Raw genomic sequence first — 21,441 nt, forward strand, 5'->3', positions numbered from 1 at the left:
AGGTGGCCCAGTTTTGTAGGAGGAGGATTTAAGACTGGCTGCTCTTTGCCATTTAGTGTCTGAAAGTCCAGGATAAAGTGTAATGTCAACCCCACAGGTCACAATATTGTTTTATTCATTGTATCATGGAATCTTTCTTACTTGATCAATAGTTCACACCAAAAAATTACAATAGAGATGGTCTTTTATATTGCTGACACCTCAGAGATACTTTTAAGCAATAATTGTTAGATTTAAAGATTGTGATCTTTTCTCACTGTCCTATATTGCCATTGTACTCTTCTGCATTTGATGCAAACCCAAACCAACTATGTGTCTTTGTATTTTATTATGTGAAAAATGAAAGCTGTCACATCTAAGCAAGATGTATTCTTGGATATTTCAAAATTCTAAAGGCTGTCTCCGTTGCAAAATGAAGAGTTCCAAAAGGAGTATTAGAAACCTAACCCACAAAATATTTCATGGTTGAATGTGGCCTCTTCTTTTTTTTTTTTTTTTTTTTTTTTGCTTTTTGCTGCAGAGCTATCCATCACACTCCTCAGCAGACATCAATTCCAGTCTTCCTCCGATGTCCACTTTCCACCGTAGTGGCACAAACCATTACAGCACCTCTTCCTGTACACCTCCTGCCAACGGGACAGACAGTATAATGGGTGAGTCATAGAAATGTCGATTCTGACCCGACCATCAAGGTCAGGGTTCAATAAGATAGGACCTCTTTTTTCTCTTCATAATTGAATAGCAATCAGGCAATGAATATTTGTCACATAACTGAATGAAAATACATGAACTAAAAAAAAAAAGAAAAGAAAATACATGAACTAACATATATTGTTAGTTCAATCTAAACAGATATAGTCATTGGCTTGTCTGTAATCACTTTTTTGGTCACAAGAAACTGATATTTGGCTACTTGGTGCATTGTGAGTTATTAGATGAAACGAAGGTTTAAATAGACCGAAACTACCTTGCTTCTCACACTCTCTGAGCAAAGTGAACTTTTATAAAACAAACCACTGAAGACTAGTCAGATAGGGGCAAGTTAGCTCAATAGTAGTTATTGACCACTTCCCAAATTCTAGTCACCGTTCTAAGCTCTTAACCATGACATACCAGAGCCTTCCAAAGACTAGTTCCTGTGAAATTCATGCGGGTTATTAATAACTAGATGGCTTCACCTGCCAGAGAATGTGGCATCATGGAATCCTTCAGAGGGGAAGAAGCATTTGGTTACTTCTTGCAGAGGCGATGCCTGGGCATCAGGGCCAGAAATGATTCACTGCCATTTCTCAAGCAGGTTTACTAATGAATTGAGGCCCAAGCAGAGTGCTGCTTCCCAGTGAACTAAACCATCATCCTCTGGTTTCTCATGATGTCCATTGTGATTCTCTCTCCAGACAGATGATTCCTCCCACCAGCACTCCCTCCTGGAGGGAGGAGCTAGGCAGGTGTCTGACTGCCCCCAGAGGAAAGAGTCCAGGCTGGGGAGGAGGGAGCCACCCTCTTCTGAATCTGCCTTTAACAACTTTGCTGTTCATAGGAATCACACAGCCTGATGTTCTGGGGTCTTGTTAAAACCTTAGACTTCACTGGTCGCCACTGTTCTGGTCCTAGCTCAAACTCACACCTTGCTTGGCCTCATGATTTCTTCCAGTGGGCCCCCGATGAGAAGAGAACATTAGCTGTATGTTTTAGAGAGAAGAATGTGTGACAATAATCCTACTGTTTATTCCCCTTAGCTCTCTGCAGTTTTTCATTTTCTTTAGAGAGTCCATAGGAGTTAGAAAAGTGGTGTGAATCACTTATGTGGGAGAGTTTTTGATGAAAGGGAAGAGATGTGCTTTGAAATGTTGCAAATATAATTCTGCCCAGATAATACACTCCCTGCTTATTCAGTAATGTATTTCACACTTGAGATGAGCCACCTCGCAGCCCTTCACTATCATGTCTCAGTAAGAAGCAAATTTACAAGAGTTTCCATTTTCATAACTTTTCATAACAAAGCATTTACAAATGTGTTGCATCAGTTTGACCTTGGAGAGGAGTGGACAGAGGTCACATGGGGAAGTTGGGTTGGCTATCAATGCAGTTTTGGCAGATTTGAAAAACAAGAAGAAAGAAAGAAGTGCAGAACTGAAAGGGTGAGAAAAGCATATTTCACTTCAATGTGGTTTGACAAATGGAAAGCCCCTTTCTGCAGTCATGAGGTCTCGTTATAAAGAAGGATGACCGGTCATTCATCCTCTTACACGGCAGATTTCCTGTCTACTTGTGGTTTGAGTAATTTTCTTTTTTAGGAAGGTATAAAGGTGGAGCAAAAGCTCGAGTTGAGGAAAACATGCTTGGGCATTGTTTGAAAAAAATTTTTGTTGATTGGCCTACAAAACAGTCTTTCTGGGAGAGAGGTACCCCAACTTGGGAAGAAAGAGATATTTTGAAATGGAATAATCATTCTCTACGAGCTGTGGTTAGGATGCCCACAAGTCTCAGTGGGAATGAGATTTGCTTTATTTAAGATAGTTGACTCAGCCTGTGGATGAACAGGAATGTCTGCTGTCCTTCTTCATTTGGTCTGGGCGGCAAGGGAGCAGTAGGTGACTTCTGCACACTAACAGGCTCAACCACACACTAAAGACGGAGTGAACTTGTTATATACACCACAGGGCCCTGTTTTAAAGAGGAGGGAGGGTCTCAACAATAATAAAAGAGCCATAATTTTAAAGGGGAAAGTATGAGATTTCTGGAACCCAGAAAAGGGTTTTTAAGAATAACTTTATTACATAAATTAGCCCATGATCATGAGTATACTTGTCAAAATCTATTAGCAGAATGTGAGAAAGATTTATAATCTTCTCAGGAAACAAGTGTACATGGTAATTCAGTTTTTTGGAGGAACAGACCTTTATTAACTTGCATAAATGCAGTTAGACTTTAGGATTTTGTTAAGGGAGAATATTCTGGAATGTTCTTTCTTAAAATAATACGTCCTCCAATTCCTTACATTGAAATACAGAGGAAAATTTAAATATGATAATAAGCTCTAATATTGCACGGTGTCGAGTAGCTCGTGTTTATTTCCACTTCAATTTTCTTAGGCTTTGGATCGATTTTTAGAGTGTGGTAGAAGTCAGGAATGGCCGCATGTCTGTATAACAAGAAGAGAAGATTTCCCTTCTGATGTTAGTGATACTTCCCTAACAAACAGTATGGATTAATAGGATACATCTGTAGACTTTTGAAAATATTTGGCATATACTCACTCATTCTGAAATGCAGGAAATAAAGAAATATTACATTGCCTCTATCTCAAAGAACAAACAGAGCTAATTAAATAATTGGTAAATAGGGAACACATAGCCTGACACATGTTTGAGATTACACACATGATTCTGTAGAAAATGACTGTAAGCACTACTAATGCTGTAAGAATGGGGTTCAAGCACTAACACATGGACATCACATTTTTAAGTTTTCTTGGTGAAAAAGTGCAAGGCAGTACAATCTTTTCATAAGTTGCATTGATGTCTTAGGAAGCTGCTTTTTTCAGTTCAGGAGGAGATCATTACCCCACCTCTGAGCTTCCTGTTATAATGTGTCCTCCTGGCAGTCGGTGAATATCCTGAACTGATCATAGAATGACAAAATGCACATGGAGTGAGATGCAAGCTTAGAACCATCAGAAGGGGACCCCCTGGAATCAGCTCCCTTGCCCCCATTCTGACCTGTGCATTTCAAAGATGGCAGATGCTCACTGAGGCGTTGGATGACTTGTTTGGGCGGAGTGATGACTGTTTTTTGTTTTGTTTGCTTTTGCTCTTTAATGCCCAATACCATTTTTTGAGAAATGCTTAAGAAGGACAAACTCATCCACGGATTTTCAAAAGAAGTGTAATTTATTTTACTTGGGGCATAGAGTCCACTATTTTCCTCTGAAGCCTTGCCAGCAAACTCTGGAGGTTGCATTCGACAGTTCTGAATTGGAAGGGCCTAGTAAGCTCCCTGGAATTCTCTGAATATAATGCATGGAACACAACATGGATTCTCACTAGTTCAGCAGGTATAGTACCCAGTTAAAGAGAAGAGCTAAATCCAGGGGCTTCCAAATTACCACCATCAGAGCCTTTGAACTATATTCCTAAAACCCTTTCAGTGCAGTACTCCTGGCCATATATCAGAAGCTGTCCAGGCCAGGACCTCTACATGCCAGCATGCACGCAGAGGAGGAAGTGTAGTGAGTGACTAGATGCCAGCTTATAGAGGATGGAAATATCTGGAGGATGCAGCCATATATATTTTGCTATCTACATATTTCCTTCTTACCTATAACGTCAATATGTCTTCTGGGCCAAAAGGCTTGAGAACACTGCCTCGCCTGGCACAGTCCCCTGATATTACTCAAGGACAAGAGTGCTCCAGTTCCCCATGGGAGATACCATTTGTATACGTTCCCAGGGTGTGACCTCTGGTTGTTTGGGACTACACACTCTCCCTTCCTCTCGGAGGGAATTGGGCATAAAACTAACATAATGGTTATAATAACTATTATTGTTCCATTAGTCTTTAACTGGCCTGCTTCCTAATGCATGGTACTTCCCATGTTTTTAAACCTCAAAGCAAACAGTGTTGAGGGAACAGACTACCAAGATTGATTTAGTGCAACATATGCTAAAGATTACCCTGGAATATCTATCTGGTTCCTGAATTAATCTGGCTTACAACTTTCACTTCTAATGACATGTTTGTATGACATGATGCATTTTAGTATGTGGCTTTTCTAGTAGAAACATTATGTCCATTTCCCCCTGAGGACTTGGTTTCACAGTAATTTTATTATTAGAGTAGTCACATAATATTCACTTTGTCTTTTCTAAGAATCTTGAGCCTTCAAATACAGTTGGGTGATGAACAGGCACAGAGTGTAAGAGTAATATGGATTTTATCCAGCAGTGACATGGTATCTTAGTTACAAAGACCACCAACGGAGAACAATAAACCAGTTTGATTTAAGTCTTCTCATCCATTTCCTGCACATGGTCATGGGACCCAACTCCCCCCTTTGAATTCCTAGGAATCCCTCCTGCTAAAAATTAGTACATTGTAGCCTATTTTTGAGTCTTTATTCTAAAATTGTGTGTAGTAGGGGTGCTGGAGATACTCCTCCTTTTGTCATTTTTATAGACATGAACTCCATGGTTCATTTTAGAACCATTTTGCTATTTCTAATAGTTTAATAACACGAGGGTCACTTGGATACAGTTCAAAAACCCTTAAATTTTAAAGCAGTCATCAACTCTCAGACAAATACAGTATGCATTGTACTTCTTATTCCTTTTATATCTTCACAACATTCCCAGCCTGAGGTTATGGGGGTGCATAAAGGGATAACACATTTTCCAAATTCTGATTTTCAGTAGCCAGTCCCCAGACACCACTCATCCTGGTGTTTTGATGAGGGTGTGTTCTAATAGGAATTGCTGTTTGCAGAAAGCTGAGAGTGAGACCAAGGGTGGTCCCACATGAAACCGAAGATACAGACCCTTCTTTCTGCTCCATCTTCTAGCCAGCAGCCGCACCTGTGTTCAAGCCATCTGAATAATGCTTAAGGGGCTGGCAGTCTCAAATCCTCCTACAAAATTGCAGTTCCTTTTAATAACTGCTCATCTTGTATTCATATTTACCTTACCGCTTTAGAGACTGATTTTGTGTGTGTGTGTGTGTGTGTGTTTTCTTGAGCACGAGAAATTGATGAGAGCTAAAATAACAAGAAATCGGTCCAGTCTTTACTTAGTAGGCACAGTACTTTTTATTACTATTCCTATTATACGTGAGCATTTTGGCAGTTTCTAATAATATGAATTGACAAAAACTAGAATAGTAAGTCGAGTCCTATCACATGAAAGCCATAATGTGGACCCGATGAGCACAAAGTTTGATTAGAAGTGTGTTTTGCCAAACACGACCCATTACTACTCAGGCTAAAAAAAAAAAACTTATGCCATTTGAGAATTTCGGTTCGCTTTCTGATTATTTATGCCTTTTGACATAGCAGTCCCACAAAAAGAGAAATCTTTAAGAGAAGGACCCATGTCGCTTTACGTGTTTAGGGGCTCGGAAATGTGTCTTCTCCAACATTTCCTGGAACAGAACAAAAGGCATTCCAACTGAAAGGGCAAATTGGCCCCAGTAAACTGCTTTGAAATTTAAACCCTTGGGTTTGGCCTTCCAGCTGCTGCAAGGTAGAATGGCTTCATGTGAAAAAATAGTCTGTTCTTATCAGTGGCTTCCATGAGTAGCCTTTGGAGTTTTCTGAAACATTCTCATGACAACATGAGGTAAGAAGTCGATTCTAGTTTTTATTCTACTTCCTGAGTCCCAGTATCTCCCTCTATAAGAACAGGCACTAATAGAAAGTTTAGTTGGCAAGGTGTAGTACAAAAGTAATCATAACGCTCTTATCTTGTCTCTCCTAAAGTGTGATTTTATGCTATGCATATAATTTATTTTTTAAATGTCCCTAAAATCTTTCTGTTGGTTTTTATGAAAATAAATTTCGAAAAATTCGTCATCCTCATGTTAAAGTTGTTCAAAGGAAGATTTAATCTTTTGAAAGCCACTACTGTAGCAAATTTTCTCTCTAATTGAAGCACTGTCTTGTCTTGTTTGCTTTAGGTTTTTTGTTAGAGAATATAATATTTTTTCCGGCATGGTTCTGAAATTCCATTTCACAAAGATCTGTTTTCTAATCAAGCAGCTCACAAATATGTTTGACAAATCTAATTTTTAGGTATCTGTGATAATATCGCTTCTAGGGGAAAAAGAAATGTGTCTAATTGCCCCCAAATACCATCGTAGTACGTGCTGAAGAAAATGTTAGTGTTCTCTGTATTTTCTCTTTAGAATTTTTCTTTCATTTTTAAAGAACTCTTCAATGCAGAAATTTTCATTTTCACACGGGATATATTTTCAGCTATCTCTTATATTTAAGTATTTTTAAGATTAGTGGCACCTGTGAGTTCCAGCTAGCTCAATTGTGTGTCTGACCCTCATTTCAAAGATGCACTTATACATATCATCCTTAGTACTAATAAACCGATATACTTTTAGTATTATGAACTTGTGATATAAAAAAGAATAGTTTTTTCAGAGGGTGGTTGTGTTCCTTTTATCACATACCAGTTTTCTTTCAGTTTTAGTAATTAACAAATGAATATGGCCATGTATGGGTTTTGTTAACCAAATAAAGCACACCTCAAAAGATTATTGAACTGACATACCCATCATATAAATATATAAAAATAGCAAACATAATTTAACCATACTAAGCAGAGGTCAGGAGAATGAAATTATAACCTAGAGAAGCAGAGAATTCAACCTCTTGACATCTGACCCCACTACTCCATTTTATAGACCTAGAAGCAGATGACATATTTGTCAGCAAGTGTGCTTCCTAGGATCAAAGATAGGGCTGGAAATTTTTTTTTTAATTATGTTGTGTGCAACAAAGTTCTCCTTTTAATTAGTTGCCTTAAGATTTCCTTTCCTTATTTCACAAAATAGTGAAAGATGCCTCCATGGAGTTTAATAGGTTTTATTTAACTACTAGGTTTATTTGCTGATGTTCAGGCCTTAATCAATGTCACATGCCAAATGTTCTTAGAGGTTGTATTAATACTGTTCAACAGAGCTGACTTTGAATTCCAGACTTCGAATGCCAAAAACTACAGCGTAGAGTAGCAGGCCTCCATTCATCTATTTTGTAGTTAAAAATACCACCGTTTGGGATGACACAGATCACTGGTGAATACATAGACTCATTTTATCTCTGGAATTGGAGATCATGTTGATTTCTGGTAGCGTAGCAGTTCAGATTTTTTTTTTTTTTTTTAATGTGAACACTGACTTGAGTATGTGGAGAATACGGGGAACTTAAAATATTAAAAGTATCTTCTCTCCCAGGAAGCCAGACATCATAGGCTTTCTGTTTTATTTTGCCGAGAGGAGCACCTCGCTTTGCTATGTATCAAATTTTTGAAAAGATGGAAAGCAGGCATAAATTACTTGAGAAGACGATTCATTTGACCCTCTGAGATAGAAAAGACGAACTTTGAGGACTTGGGAGGCCTGAACGTACTGCACACTTCTTAGCGGTGAACCTCGTGTGCCTTCACGCTTGCTGCCCACCATCCTCCACTAACTACTCGTGGGCAAGAAGGGGGCAAGCACTGGCAACTGAAACGCTTCATCTTTAAACCAAGGTGTCAGGTTTATATTTTATCTGCAAAAAAAGTAACATGAATATATTTGACATCTACCTCAGCAAACAAATTAATGCTAATTAAAGATTAATGTGTTGTAATTAGCATTAAAAATGCAATTAAATTGTGAGTAAATGGACCAGGAATAGAAAATTGTTAGACGTCTCACTGCCTGGTTTTTCATATTCTGCCTTTTGTTTTTGCAGCAAATAGAGGAAGCGGGGCAGCAGGCAGCTCCCAGACTGGAGATGCTCTGGGGAAAGCACTTGCTTCGGTGAGGAAATATTGACTTTGGACTTCATATGTACCATTGTGGAAGGGTGAACTTTAATCAGAGGTGGACATTTGGAATTGGAGAAAATGAATGGCAAATCGCTTTGATTTCTGGAAATGCTAGCTTTCTCGCAGAATGATTACTGAAAAAATTTGAGGAGGGTGCTCTGACGCTTCCAGGGAATGGCTGAGCTTTCCAGCTGGGGTCCCCACAGTGGCGCCAAGCAGTCCTCAGTTATGGCTTAGTGGATATTGTCAGGGCCTTTTGGTGCATAGATTTTCTACCTTGATTTCTTATTTTTCTCTAAAATCATATGGTGCTCATTGACCAGCTAAGACTGACTTTGCAGGGGGTGCAATTCTAAGACACTTTGGGAAAGGCACTTGGGAGAAAAAACAAAAATGACCATACCTGAGGTCTGTGAAAAATTGTCACATAATTGGCACCCGGGGACTCTGTTTCTTTGTCCACTGCCGGGAGGCTAGAATTTATCATTTCTTGCATGTTCACTAGTGACGAAGTAGCACACTCCATTTGTGTGAGGGTGAATGCCCGGGATTCTCTTCAAAAGCTAGACAGGATTATTTACAATCGTAAACGGAGATTTGTTACTCTAACATTTTGTCTCCTCGGTTGGTTTCTCCTTCCCGTTGGGAGCATAAAATAAGTTTGAGTTAGCATTGTGGCCTGAGTAGAAGTTTATACTTAATCTGGGCATCTAAAGCCTTGACCTTAAATGCCTTAATTATGGTGGAGAAGGAATTGGACAAAGATCGTAGAGATGATGTTGTCTAACCTGTTTGATGGAGGAAGAAACGGGGGCTTAGGGTCTTCATGTGGCTTGCTCATGGCCGCGGCATGGTAGGATATGGGAGAGAAAGGAGTACGGACCCTGGTCCAGTATACTCCCCACCACCTTACATGAGCTCAGAATTCTTATTTTGAAAAACTAAAGAAATTGTTAATTTTTTCGTTTTAGAATATTAGGACTAGAGTCAATTGTTACATGTATTTTATGACTTGCAACTTTTAGATGAACTGCAACGACACTTTGTCATTTAAAAATTGTTGATTCTTTATTCCTAATAAATGAGGGTGTTTTTTTTTCTCCCCGCTGTTTTAAGATCTATTCTCCAGATCACACTAACAACAGCTTTTCATCAAACCCTTCAACTCCTGTTGGCTCTCCTCCTTCTCTCTCAGGTACTGTACCTAAATCCAACCCCATCATGGTACCAGTTTATGAGAATGATTTCCCTCTTGTACTTCCTGATCTGGCAGGTGGAAACTTCCTCCCTCTAAAAGCTTAAAACATAACATTTCCAAACAGAAAAATGGAAAGGTTTGTCTTTTCCACTGCCATATGAAAGTATAGCCATTTACATCCAAAATTCTTCTTAGAAATTAGATGTTTGTAGAATACATAGGCATATGGAAAACTTCTTAAACTTTTCTTAACTCTGTAGAAAATAGTCAACAGAATAATATATTCTAATAAGACACCAAAGATGAGAAACCCCAGTTAATACAATCAGGAATATGAATATAAATTTTATTTTTTTTTAATTTTTTTTAACAGGAATTTTTTTTTTAATTTATGATAGTCACACACACAGAGAGAGAGAGAGAGAGAGGGGCAGAGACACAGGCAGAGGGAGAAGCAGGCTCCATGCACCGGGAGCCCGATGTGGGATTCGATCCCGGGTCTCCAGGATCGCGCCCTGGGCCAAAGGCAGGCGCTAAACCACTGCGCCACCCAGGGATCCCTGAATATAAATTTTATAGTCATCAAATATAGACTGTTCAAAAAGGATCATTTCCCCCAGAAATTTTAGACTTTCTGCATTTCCTTCTTAAAGTCCACCTCGCTGGCATGATTGAGGAGACTATAATTTTGTAAATAAATTGAGAAGTAAGAGTGTGGAGTAAAATGGGATATTTGCCTTTAAAATATAACAAATTAGAATGACTTCAAATATGGCTTCAAATAGTAAAACTGTAAGTTGTTGAATTATGTGAGTAAAATGTTTCACTTTTCAGAGGTCCATTTAAGAGGCGCATTGCCCTTCTAGTATAAATGCTTCCAGAAGGCCCTATCTGGTGCATGTCTCTGTTCTTGGGAAAGAGGACAGGTGGTTTCTAAAAAAGAAACTGAATTGCATCTGTACCTGATTGAAACCTGACCTTACTGTAATTTACAGGGGAGTCGCTTGCCTAAAGGCTGCTGCCTCGATCTCTCTGTTACTCCCTGCGTGCACCATTCACATGGCCCATCATAAACTGGGTTCCCTGGTAGAGAGTAGGAGGTTTTGGACTGCACGAAGCTTTCACAGGCGATGGCCATGGCTTAGGTGGGATGGAATCTCAGGCTTTTCTGAGCCTCTGTTGACATGGGGTGGAGGATGTCACAGAATAGAGAAGGGTGGCTGAACCGTCAAGTCCACAGGGACCAATGGGCAGATCTGAAACTGAAAGGACACAGAGATGATACTGAGAGGATCATGGAACAGCCATGCAACATCCCCTTGACAGAAAAAGAACAGAAAGTTCAGGATTATTACATACTCCTTGGCCAGTCTTCGTGCAGTTAGGCTCTGGAAAATGATCACCAGTGTCAATGTCCAGAGCCAGAGAGAGACAGAGATAGCGTCGAGCCCAGTGAGGCAAGTGGTGTGGGATACTGAGCCGGGAGAGTTCCAAGTTCCCCATTGCAAACAAAGCAGCTCTAATTTCATCTGTCTTATAATTGGGGGGTGGGGGGAGGATCGGGAACATAATAAAGTTTGAGAACAGCTGTTTTAGTCTGGTGCTCTGATGTTACAGATGAGCGTACTGAGGCCCAGGAAGGGTACCACAAAGGTACATGAGGCTGCATGAGTGACAGTAGCAGAGCTCGGGCCAGAATCCAGTGCTCGCCATCCTGCCACTCCACCTCTAGGTTAATGATGGGAGAAGACAGTTATGATGCATACATCATTCCAGAAAATGTCACCAACACCCAAAACCTGAGCAGCATGCTCTGTGTGGAAGACACAGAAATAGGCCACTTTTGGGGTCCTGCTAATGTACCACAAAAGACCACATATTAAGAAGAGAGAACTTTAAGAAGACGTAAATAGAGGGACAAATTGCTATTTGCACACTGGAAATAGCTGGTTCTGTCCATATCCTATCACTAAAAGTAATTGAACAAAATATCCTACTTTTATTTAGCATAAAAATACACATACATGCACACCCAGAAATGACGGGAAGCAAGGATTTTTTTTTAGATGCTAACCATGCCAGGGCATGAGATTACAGTGAGACCATACAATTTTTTCCCCTTTCTTGAATTATTTCTTAGTTTCCACATAGAGTATGCTTTATTTTATATGTAAAAGTGGCTTTTGTTTCGTAGGTTAGACATGTAATATAGATTGTAGCAGGAATCCAGTTTAACGGATCCCAAAATAATTCTTTTCTTCAGAAGAAACTACTTACTTATTATTGTTGTTATATTGAGTTTTTAAATTTCCTGTTTAGTGGATCACTGCCAACTAATCTTATTCCCTCAAAAAGTTTGGAAGGCTTATCCCTTCTTAAAGGTCATTTTGAAAACAAGTAGCAATGCCGTCCTTCATTGTGAGAGAATTTTGGTTCTCTCTGCAAACTGGCCTTGCACAAAGATATGATGGAATCCCCCTTTGCATTCTTAGAAGTGCCTTGACTACATAGTGATCTCTTTTCTGCAGTAGGAACCCTTCTCTAGCTAAAATTCAGAACCTATTAAATGTTCCCTTTTAGGAGGAAGCCTGAGAGAATTCTGAGTCCCCGTCAAGTTTGAAATTGAAAATGTTTCTTCCCAGTCCCAGAATTCTTGTATGGGAGGTTTACATGTATTTATCTTAATTTTCCAAAGGAAAATCAGCATTGCTATTTCTAAAAGAACTGTTTAAAATATCTGCGAGATTGTTTTCAGATCATATAGATTTCATTGGAATCTCCATTTTAATACCAGCAGGCACAGCTGTTTGGTCTAGAAACGGAGGACAGGCCTCATCATCTCCTAATTATGAAGGACCCTTACACTCTTTGGTAAGCCTCATCCGCTAATCTCCCCTCTAGCCATTTTGTGACCGTGTTCTTCTTTTTTGCACCTAGTTACACTTTCCAAGATGCTTATCTCACTAACAGAAACTTCAGATTGGTGTTTAGCGCACAAGTTTGTTAGAGTCAGAGCTATTAGACTCTATTTGTTCCTGTTTGTAGATTATACCCCAGACACTACTACACTGTAAAGCCCCAGGGCTCCAAATACCTAGGACCAGGTAAGAGATTAAAAATCCTGGAAAGATAGCAGCATCCGTCCCATCTTTGGGAAGGATCCCTGGCAATGAGTTAATGATTTCCTGATACGAGAGTGCTGGAGTTCCAGCCAAGCTGCGTGGCTGGAACACTTGAAGATTCAATATACCTCTGCTTTTCTTTCCAGAGTGGCAGGCTTATAGGAGTTCTCCTCTTGACCTCTGAATACGAAGCCTACTATCTGTTTCCCCATTCACTCTGGTTCTTCTAGAACTCTAGTAACATCACTAAATGTCTGCTCTTCCAGGAGCCAGTAGCTGAAATTTTCCATGGGTTTAATTAATATTATAAACGCTCTCGTGATGATTCAGTGTCTGACACTCTAGGCTTTGTCAACTCATGGTAGATGTGGCTGGCAATGTGCATGAAATCACGCCACTCTGAGCCGCCTTTGGTCCGGGTATGAATCAGACGGGGAGAAGTAGCAACAAGGAACTCTTAAGTCCTTCAGGGGTGGGTTTCCCTCTTTTCATCCATATTTTGAGATAGAACATGGAAGAGACCTTGACTCATCCATCTATCTAACTGAATGACTTGTCAGCGGCTCAGAATTTCCTTTCTTCCCTTTTGGTGGCTTACTGTTTAAATTAAGGAAAATCTAAAAATGGATGTACAAAAGTAGGTGTCTCCCTTGGTTGTGGTCTTCCTTGGCATAGTGTGGGATCATCCAGCTATGCATTTGAGCCATTAAAGGCAACCAGAGGGTAAGACAACGTATATACTAGCTGCCTTGTCTACGTTAACTAAGTAATCCGCAGCCCACACCCATGTAATCCACAGTTGTCCTAAGTGTTTACCTGCATCAATTATTCTCTGCAACCCATGTATCAAAACTAGGTCGTGTCCCACTATAGAACCGTACAGACTCGGTTCATAGTTATGAACTAGAGCTTCAGTTCTCTGAATACTCAGCGCTCACAAGGGGACTCACAAACAGAAACTGCTCTCTCCACCAGGAAGCTGTGAGCCAGAAGGGGTGATAGGCACACACATTACTTCTTTTCAGTGCTCACATTCACACTTGGAAGTGTGTATTATTCCCATTTCTATAAATTATGATGTATAGACTCGAGGAAGTTTCGCACCTTTTCAAAGATTGCATCAGTAACAGCTAGGAGCTTAGGGGAGACCCCCTAACAACAAAGCCCACCAAATCAGAACGTTTTCTATACCGTAGACTTGACCGTATTAGGCACACATTCCTTTTGTCGGTATAGAATAATTAGAAATGTTTTTTTCTCATGCAGTAGAGCTCATACATCTGCTTGCACAGCCCGTTGGAAATCGAAGGAGGTTGTAGCATGATCTAGTACAGAGAGGCACTAGATCTGAAGTCCAGAGACTTCGATTCAACCCTAACTGTACCATTTCCTGGCGCTGTGACACTGAGTAACTAATACTTACTTTCTTTGAGCCTGATTTGCACATCTATATGGTAGGGATATATAATATCTTCCCTGCTTGCCTTACACATGGAGAATGAAGAGCCAGTGAAATAGCATGTTTTAAAATGCACACGGCAGAGGGGTATGCAGATGTTTACTGGCTGTCATGGGTCATACTGAAAAAAGTGAATACACACCTATGTGTGCTTTTTCTTCACCAAAAACTATGGTCTAGGCCTTCTCTAGTTGAAGAAAACTGGATCCCACTGGCAGGAATGAAAAAAAAAAAGTTCAGGTGGTTTTGAATTGTATAATTTAATTACATAAGGTAGTGAATTTTATACAGAGCAAGGGCTTTGGAATCAACTAGAGGGCCCTGGTGAACAATTAATTCACATCTTTGTGATTCTTCAGTCTTGAAATCTCATACCACTTGGGTTGACAAAGTTTTTGTAATGTTTTTTCTGTGTCCATTTTGAGTTCCCACTCCCCTCTTACACACACACACACACACACACACACACACACAAGTGCTGGTAATAACAGATAGAAAGCAAGACACACTGGTAAAAATAGATAGTATGCAATAAGAAATTATAGTCTGTATGCATTTACCTGTCCTTGACTTCATAATTAGCACTGCAGAGGAGATGGACATATGCCTCAAAGAAAATAATTTGACTATAAATACATCATCTTTCCATTGTTAATCTGTTGAAATCTTTAACCATTGACTGCTAGAATGTCTCTCAAATTGTATAGATACAAAAAAATTTTTGTAAAGTTAAATCTAAATTCTCTTTCAAGCAATGTACTATGGCATATGTACATTATAATGTCCTGGAAGAATTACAAAATATACTTTGTTCATGAAAAATAGCACTATGATAAACCATTAACATTTTTCACGAGTTTCCTGGGAAGGTCACTGTTTATTTTTTATTATTGGCTCATGGAAATAAGTTTTATTGGAACCATACATTCAGAAACCCAAAGTGTGATTTGTGTCAACTCACATTTTACTTCTATAACCTACGCATGCATTTCAAACTAAATCAAATTTCACATCGTTTATTAACCAACAGCAAAGCCGAATTGAAGATCGCTTAGAAAGACTGGATGATGCTATTCACGTTCTCCGGAATCATGCAGTGGGCCCATCCACAGCTATGCCGGGTGGTCATGGGGACATGCATGGAATCATTGGACCTTCTCATAATGGAGCGATGGGTGGTCTGGGCTCAGGGTATGGAACCGGTCTTCTTTCAGCCAACAGACATTCACTCATGGTAAGTGATGAAATTTGGAGACTCTTTAGTTACCGTATAGAATTAGAATTTCAAGTATAAATACTACTGCTCCTGCTTTTTTTCTTTTTTAAACAGCTTTATTGAGATATAATTCACTTACCTGCTGTTCATCCACTTAAAGTTTACAACTCCATGTTTTTGAGAATGTTCACGGGATTATGCAACCATCACCGCAGTCTAAGTTTAGAACATTTTATCGCCTGCAAAAAAGAAAAGAAATCCCCATGCCAGCAGTAGTTACTCTCCGATCTTCCCTCTCCCTGGACGTTGGCAACGACTAATGTGTTCTGTCTCTATAATTTGCCTATCGATATTTCTTAACACTGAAATCGTACAGTATGTGATGGGCTTTTCCGACTCACTGGCTTCTTTCAGCCAGTGTGATGCTTCAGGGTTTATACATATCTCATCCTGTATCAGAGCATCATTCCTTTTTATTGCCAAAAAAGATTCCCTCATGTAGGGATCCGTTATATTTATCCGTGCACCAGGTGGTGGATATTTGGGTTATTTTTGCTCTTTGGCAATTAGGAATAATGCTCCTATGAACATTCACGTACAAGTCTTTGGGTGGCTATGTGTTTTCATATTACTTGACTGTATAACTTGGAGGACATCCCTGGGTCATTGCTGGTGTTTTAAAGTCTTCATCTTAATGATGTCATCTAGGGGGCTCAACTTTTGTATGTTTTACAGTATTGGCATTTCAGATACGAATAGTTTGAAATTCTTTATTATTATCAAAGAATCCAAATCAATGTCTTTTGAGTGTGGGAGGTAGAACTATGTGTTGTGTTTATCTGTCTAAATATATGGTGTGGGACTCTGTGATTTAAGGATATAGTAGTTTATCACTGCCTGTTTATGAATAAGTGTTTGTTTAAATAATATTTAAGCAGATTTGTCCATATGAGAACTGGAATTTCAGCTCTGCCCATTGCTTTTAGAAACCATTGGGAAATGCATCCTCCTTTTTTGGATGATTATGAAAGTTCAGAATCCTCTTTTTTTTTTTTTAAGATTTATTTATCTATTTGAGAGAGAGAGAGAGCACTAGTGTGTGGGGAGGGGCAGAGGGATAGGGAGAGAGAAACCGCAGCAGACCCTGTGCTGAGCGTGGAGGTCAATGTGGGGCTTGATCTCAAGACTCACACCTGAGATCACGACCTGAGCTGAACCCAAGAGTTGGAGGCTTAACTGACTGAGCCACCCAGTTGCTGCAGTCGCCAGAATCTTCTTAACAAAATGTTAAGTGATGACCGTAAGGTGACTGACTGGGCAGAGAATTTATTGCTAATTAATGATTCCGTGTATTCCACTTCTTATAAACTCCTTCCTGATCAATGAACACTGTAGTGTCCTGTTTTATACCTGGTAGGCTCTTAAACAGTTGCTTGGATGAAGGTCCATCTTCTGTTACCAATGTAGCATCTCTTGTCTACTGATGATTCCAAGAGGAGAGTGCAAAATAAGCACAGGTTATTCTGAGGCTTGTTAAGTTCTTGCTCAGTAGGATTCTTCTGTCCTCCTTTCAGTTTTTCTTAATAAAAGACTATGATTGAGAGGACCATCCTGAGCGGTGTATCATGGAAACCTGCAACCAATTTGAAACCAAAAATACTGGTTTATAAATAGAAGCAATGAACTCACTTCTAAAACGTGGAAAGATATTTCTGAATGCCAAAGCTAAATCTTTTTTTTCTCTTTTGCTTTTCCTTGACCTCTATCCTAAAAATTCATCATTGAGTAAAAATTGTTTGTCTATTCATGGCAGTTGCTAAGAGTTTACAAAAGGAAAATCTAGATTTTAATTTAGCTTGGCCTCAGGTAATGTGTTAAATACACTTGGGATGCATATAATATGAGGTTTTAGTTTGTACAGCTCTTTTCTTTTTAAACTACAATGTTTAAACAATACTGCTTTTAATTAAGAAATCTGGCTTTATTAAAAGCCAGATCTGTGACTTATAACCATTTCTCTATATCTGCTCTCAATCAAGAGAAAAATAGTTTAATTTCTGTAGCTGTGTTCATTTTGCATATGTTAAACGGATGCAGTGTACACCCAGGGCACATTGCTTCAGAGACAGTTTTTTCCATAAATATGTAACGTTTGCTCTTAAATACCAGATGTAGGTTAAGTGGTTCTTTAAAATAACAAACTATACATAGAGATGCTTTGGGGGACTGTGTGACCTTTGGGTTGCCTCCCCCTTGAGTCTGATTCAAAGGTGGGATAGGATGAAGGGACTAGAACCGTCTCTGGAGAGGGCAAGTTGGCCTGACCTGGCTGGAGGGGAAGGGGAGATAATGCAGTGGAGCAATAGGAGAAGGGAAATATTCTGCCAATATTGCCCAGAAACATCTCTGATTTGGTTTTGAAAAGGCTCTGCAGAAGCCATAAAGCTGCTAGTTTTGCTGAGGAGGGAAAGTTCCCCGTTCACTCCTAGGAAGGCACTTCTAATCCAGTCAGGGATGACCGCACAGCCAACCAGGTGAGGAGTAGCTCCAGAGATGCAGCGTGGCCACAGCCTGCTGCCCTTTCAACCAGCGGAGGCCCTGCCGTCCTTCTCCTTTCTTCTCACAAAGACCCAGCAGGTCCACAAGGGTCTGAGCTCCCCAGCCTGAAACTCCCCAACGTGTGTGAAAGAGATCGGATTGTCATTTCTTTTCCTTGCGCAAACTGGTATGAATTTTCAAACAAAAACATCAGAACAAAGGAAATAGTTTTTGAATTTAGTCAGTCTGAAGTTAGCCTTTGACCATTTGATACATTCCACAATAAAAAGGAAGTCGAAGGGGAAGAGAAAAAAAAAAAACCACCCCCCCCCTTGCCCCGAACAACAACAACAAAAAAAGTATCAAGGAGGATACTGGTAATGTTTTCCACATTTGAATTTTAAGACATGAAACAGGCTATAAAACCTTGGCCAGCTGCAGTAAATAAAGTAGCAGTGGGAGGTAAGGACCGGAAACCTCACTACAGAGAACACTGGTGGGTGTTTCTTTCCAGCTACACACCTTCGTTCCTGGTCCTGGAGCAGAAGCCACTTAGAGCGACTGAAGACCCATCCCAGGGCTAGGCTTGTTCTGAGCAAATCTCCTTTGTGAGTCCCCTTAATAATGCCTCCTGATTAAAGAATAGACAGCTTTGAATCCTCTTGACCTCCATCCTCTTCTCGCTTCCTCCCCGCCTTCCGAAAATCAAAACAAAATGGCTTGATAACTTGGAAGATGATAGAAGCATTTCTTTTCTGCAGCAGCTTGAAATCGTGGTGGGGAGAACTGGTTCTGCCTCGGCTGTTATGTTATCTCATTTAATTGCTAACATATTGTACTTAGCTTTTGATTCATAAAATGTTTTCCTTGGAGTTCTGAAGTAGGTCTTCAGTGATTTACTAAGTATTAGTGTAATGAAAGGGATTTCTTTCCCAGCAGCATGGCTCATAATGCTAGCGTGAATGTCGTAGACTTGCAGGCTTTCTAGACGATATGTGGCCATGCTTTTTCCTGCCCAGAAACCTTCGCTGGCTTTCCATTATCTACAAAATAAAGACCAGTTTCTTAATCCAGTTGATTAAGCCCCTTTACCATTTACCAAAAGCCTTATGCTTAGCTGGTCCAACATGCAGAATTTCTTCCATTCAGACCAGTCTGTGCATATTACAGCACTTGCCCTGGACGTCCTCGTTAAGTAGTTCTTTCGTGTCTGTTGGGCTTGGCCTGCCCTGCGCACTTCTCTCCACCCATCTCATTCCCACCACCCTCAAAGCTCTGGCTCGAATCCTTCCTCTTCCAGGAAGCCTTCCCTTGCTGCCTCCACCTGTGATAGCCTGTTTTCTTTTCTACTTTCCAGAGCTCCGTGAATCATAGTGTTGGCTACATAAAAATATCTACCCAGTCTTGCAAAACTATATACCTTTTGTAGGCATGACTTTTGCCTTACCCCCTATATTGTAACTTCCTTGAGTACCCCCCCACACACACACATACACACCAGTGAATAAATCGTCAGTCAGAATGGGAGAAAGGAAACTACTATTTTCTGACTGCCGGACAAGTTGCCAGTCCCTCTGCTAGGTGCTCCGTGAACATTATCTCAGGAGGTCTTCACAGGAGCCCTCTGAGGATGATGGTGATGTCCATTTTAGGTGTTGGTCAAATAGGCCTAACTAGGTTTGAGGAGGCGCAAGTCATGAGGCCAGCTTTCAACTCAGGTACAATGCTTTCGTGTTCCATCCTCTTTGTTTACTACCACTAGCACTCCCCAGAGATTAGCTTTAGGTGCACCTTTTCAGAACTAATCTTAGGGAGGTAAGAGCTCGTGATTTTCAAATCTTGATAAATGCTCCTTGATGAAAGAGTCCTCAGCTATCTTGGGGTCAAGTGCCCAGGACAGCTCTCTACCCAAATGCAGAGGTAAAGAATTCCACACACCCCCCCCCCCCAGTGTGGTGGTATGCTAGATTAAAACCCACATTGTCTACACACTTATTCTTAAGTCAGCATGTCTGGGGATCCCTGGGTGGCGCAGCGGTTTAGCGCCTGCCTTTGGCCCAGGGCACGATCCTGGAGACCCGGGATCGAATCCCACATCAGGCTCCCGGTGCATGGAGCCTGCTTCTCCCTCTGCCTGTGTCTCTGCCTCTCTCTCTCTCTGTGACTATCATAAAAAAATAAAATAAAATAAAATAAAATAAAATTAAAAAAAAAAAAGTCAGCATGTCTGTGCTAAGTGGCGAGAGGTGTACACTCTCCTTACTGGGGTCATGAAGTAGTAAATTTTAAATTATTTTTCTTACCAAAACCACCCACGTTTCCGACAGAGTCAAAGCAGAAATCTCTGAATGTGGGAGAATAAGGAAACAGGTGGGTTTATCACTAAACTAATTACCCAGATATAACCACGCCCCATCCCCCCCCGTGCCTCAGATATCTCCATGCTTAATCCTGATATTAAATCATTAGGTTCTATAAATTATTGAAGTGAGTGTTTCAAAAATAATTCTCTCCAGTATTCACTCAGTATTCAGATCCACAGATGAGACCTGAAAGCAAGCCTTTCAGATGACCTAATCTCCTCTTTTAACTGAGTAAGAACCAAACCCACATCAAAAATATCTTCATGTGATTCTGTGTTTCTGATTACTTGTCAGTGGAGTCAGCAGCAGTGAAGCGATCATTTAGCTAAAAATCTCCTTTATTGTTAATATATAGTATCCGTGTGGTTCTCAGAACTTTTTTGCTTAAAGTCCATTTATTCATTTCCAAAAACATTGATCAAGTGATTACCAAATGCCAGGCTCTGTGCTAACACATGTTCTCTGCTCTTAAAGGGTTCGCAGTTTAGTAGAAAAGGACACATATTTGAAAACACATTGTTATAGCAATATAGCAAGCCCCACCAGAGAGCAGGGACTTAGCTCTGCTACCTGGGAGGGAAGAGTGCCATTGTCACTTGGCAGAAGAGTAGTGATCTCCTGAGGATCTGGTTGCTCTAGCTCACTTCCTGGAGGAGCCCTGTAGAACTCCCCATCCACATGCATCCTCCACAGCATCCCTGAGACCCCTTCCTAGAACCCACCCGGGGGGGGGATGCAGCACACATTTCAGAAACCGTGCATTTCAACTTGAAATAGGGAGGAAGGAAGGAAGGAAGAAGGGAAGGAAGGAAGGAAGGAAGGAGGGAGGGAGGGAAGGAAGGAAGGAAGGAAGGAAGGAAGGAAGGAAGGAAGGAAGAGAAAAGAAAAGAAAAGAAAAAGAAAGAAAGAAAGAAAGAAAGAAAGAAAGAAAGAAAGAAAGAAAGAAAGAAAGAAAGAAAGAGAAAGAAAGAAAGGGAAAGAGAGAAAGAAAAAGGAAGGAAGGAGAAG

At 40.3% G+C, this 21,441-nt stretch overlaps 1 protein-coding gene across 26 annotated transcripts in view; it reads left to right on the forward strand.

Moving 5' to 3' along the window:
• The window catches only part of TCF4 (transcription factor 4), a 360,507-nt gene that overhangs the window by 313,237 nt on the left and 25,829 nt on the right, over positions 1-21,441 (forward strand). For 21 of the 26 annotated variants that reach the window (XM_077892071.1, XM_077892125.1, XM_077892061.1 and 18 more), the window contains 5 exons: positions 521-653; positions 8,462-8,529; positions 9,654-9,732; positions 12,530-12,606; positions 15,347-15,550. In XM_077892071.1, coding sequence (XP_077748197.1) covers positions 521-653; positions 8,462-8,529; positions 9,654-9,732; positions 12,530-12,606; positions 15,347-15,550 — 561 coding nt within the window. The remainder of the gene's footprint in view (positions 1-520; positions 654-8,461; positions 8,530-9,653; positions 9,733-12,529; positions 12,607-15,346; positions 15,551-21,441) is intronic. The other 5 variants (XM_077892080.1, XM_077892107.1, XM_077892253.1 and 2 more) reach the window with 1 other exon arrangement.

Source organism: Canis aureus, chromosome 1 (genome assembly GCF_053574225.1).
Source record: "Canis aureus isolate CA01 chromosome 1, VMU_Caureus_v.1.0, whole genome shotgun sequence".
Taxonomy (NCBI): Eukaryota; Metazoa; Chordata; class Mammalia; order Carnivora; family Canidae; genus Canis; species Canis aureus.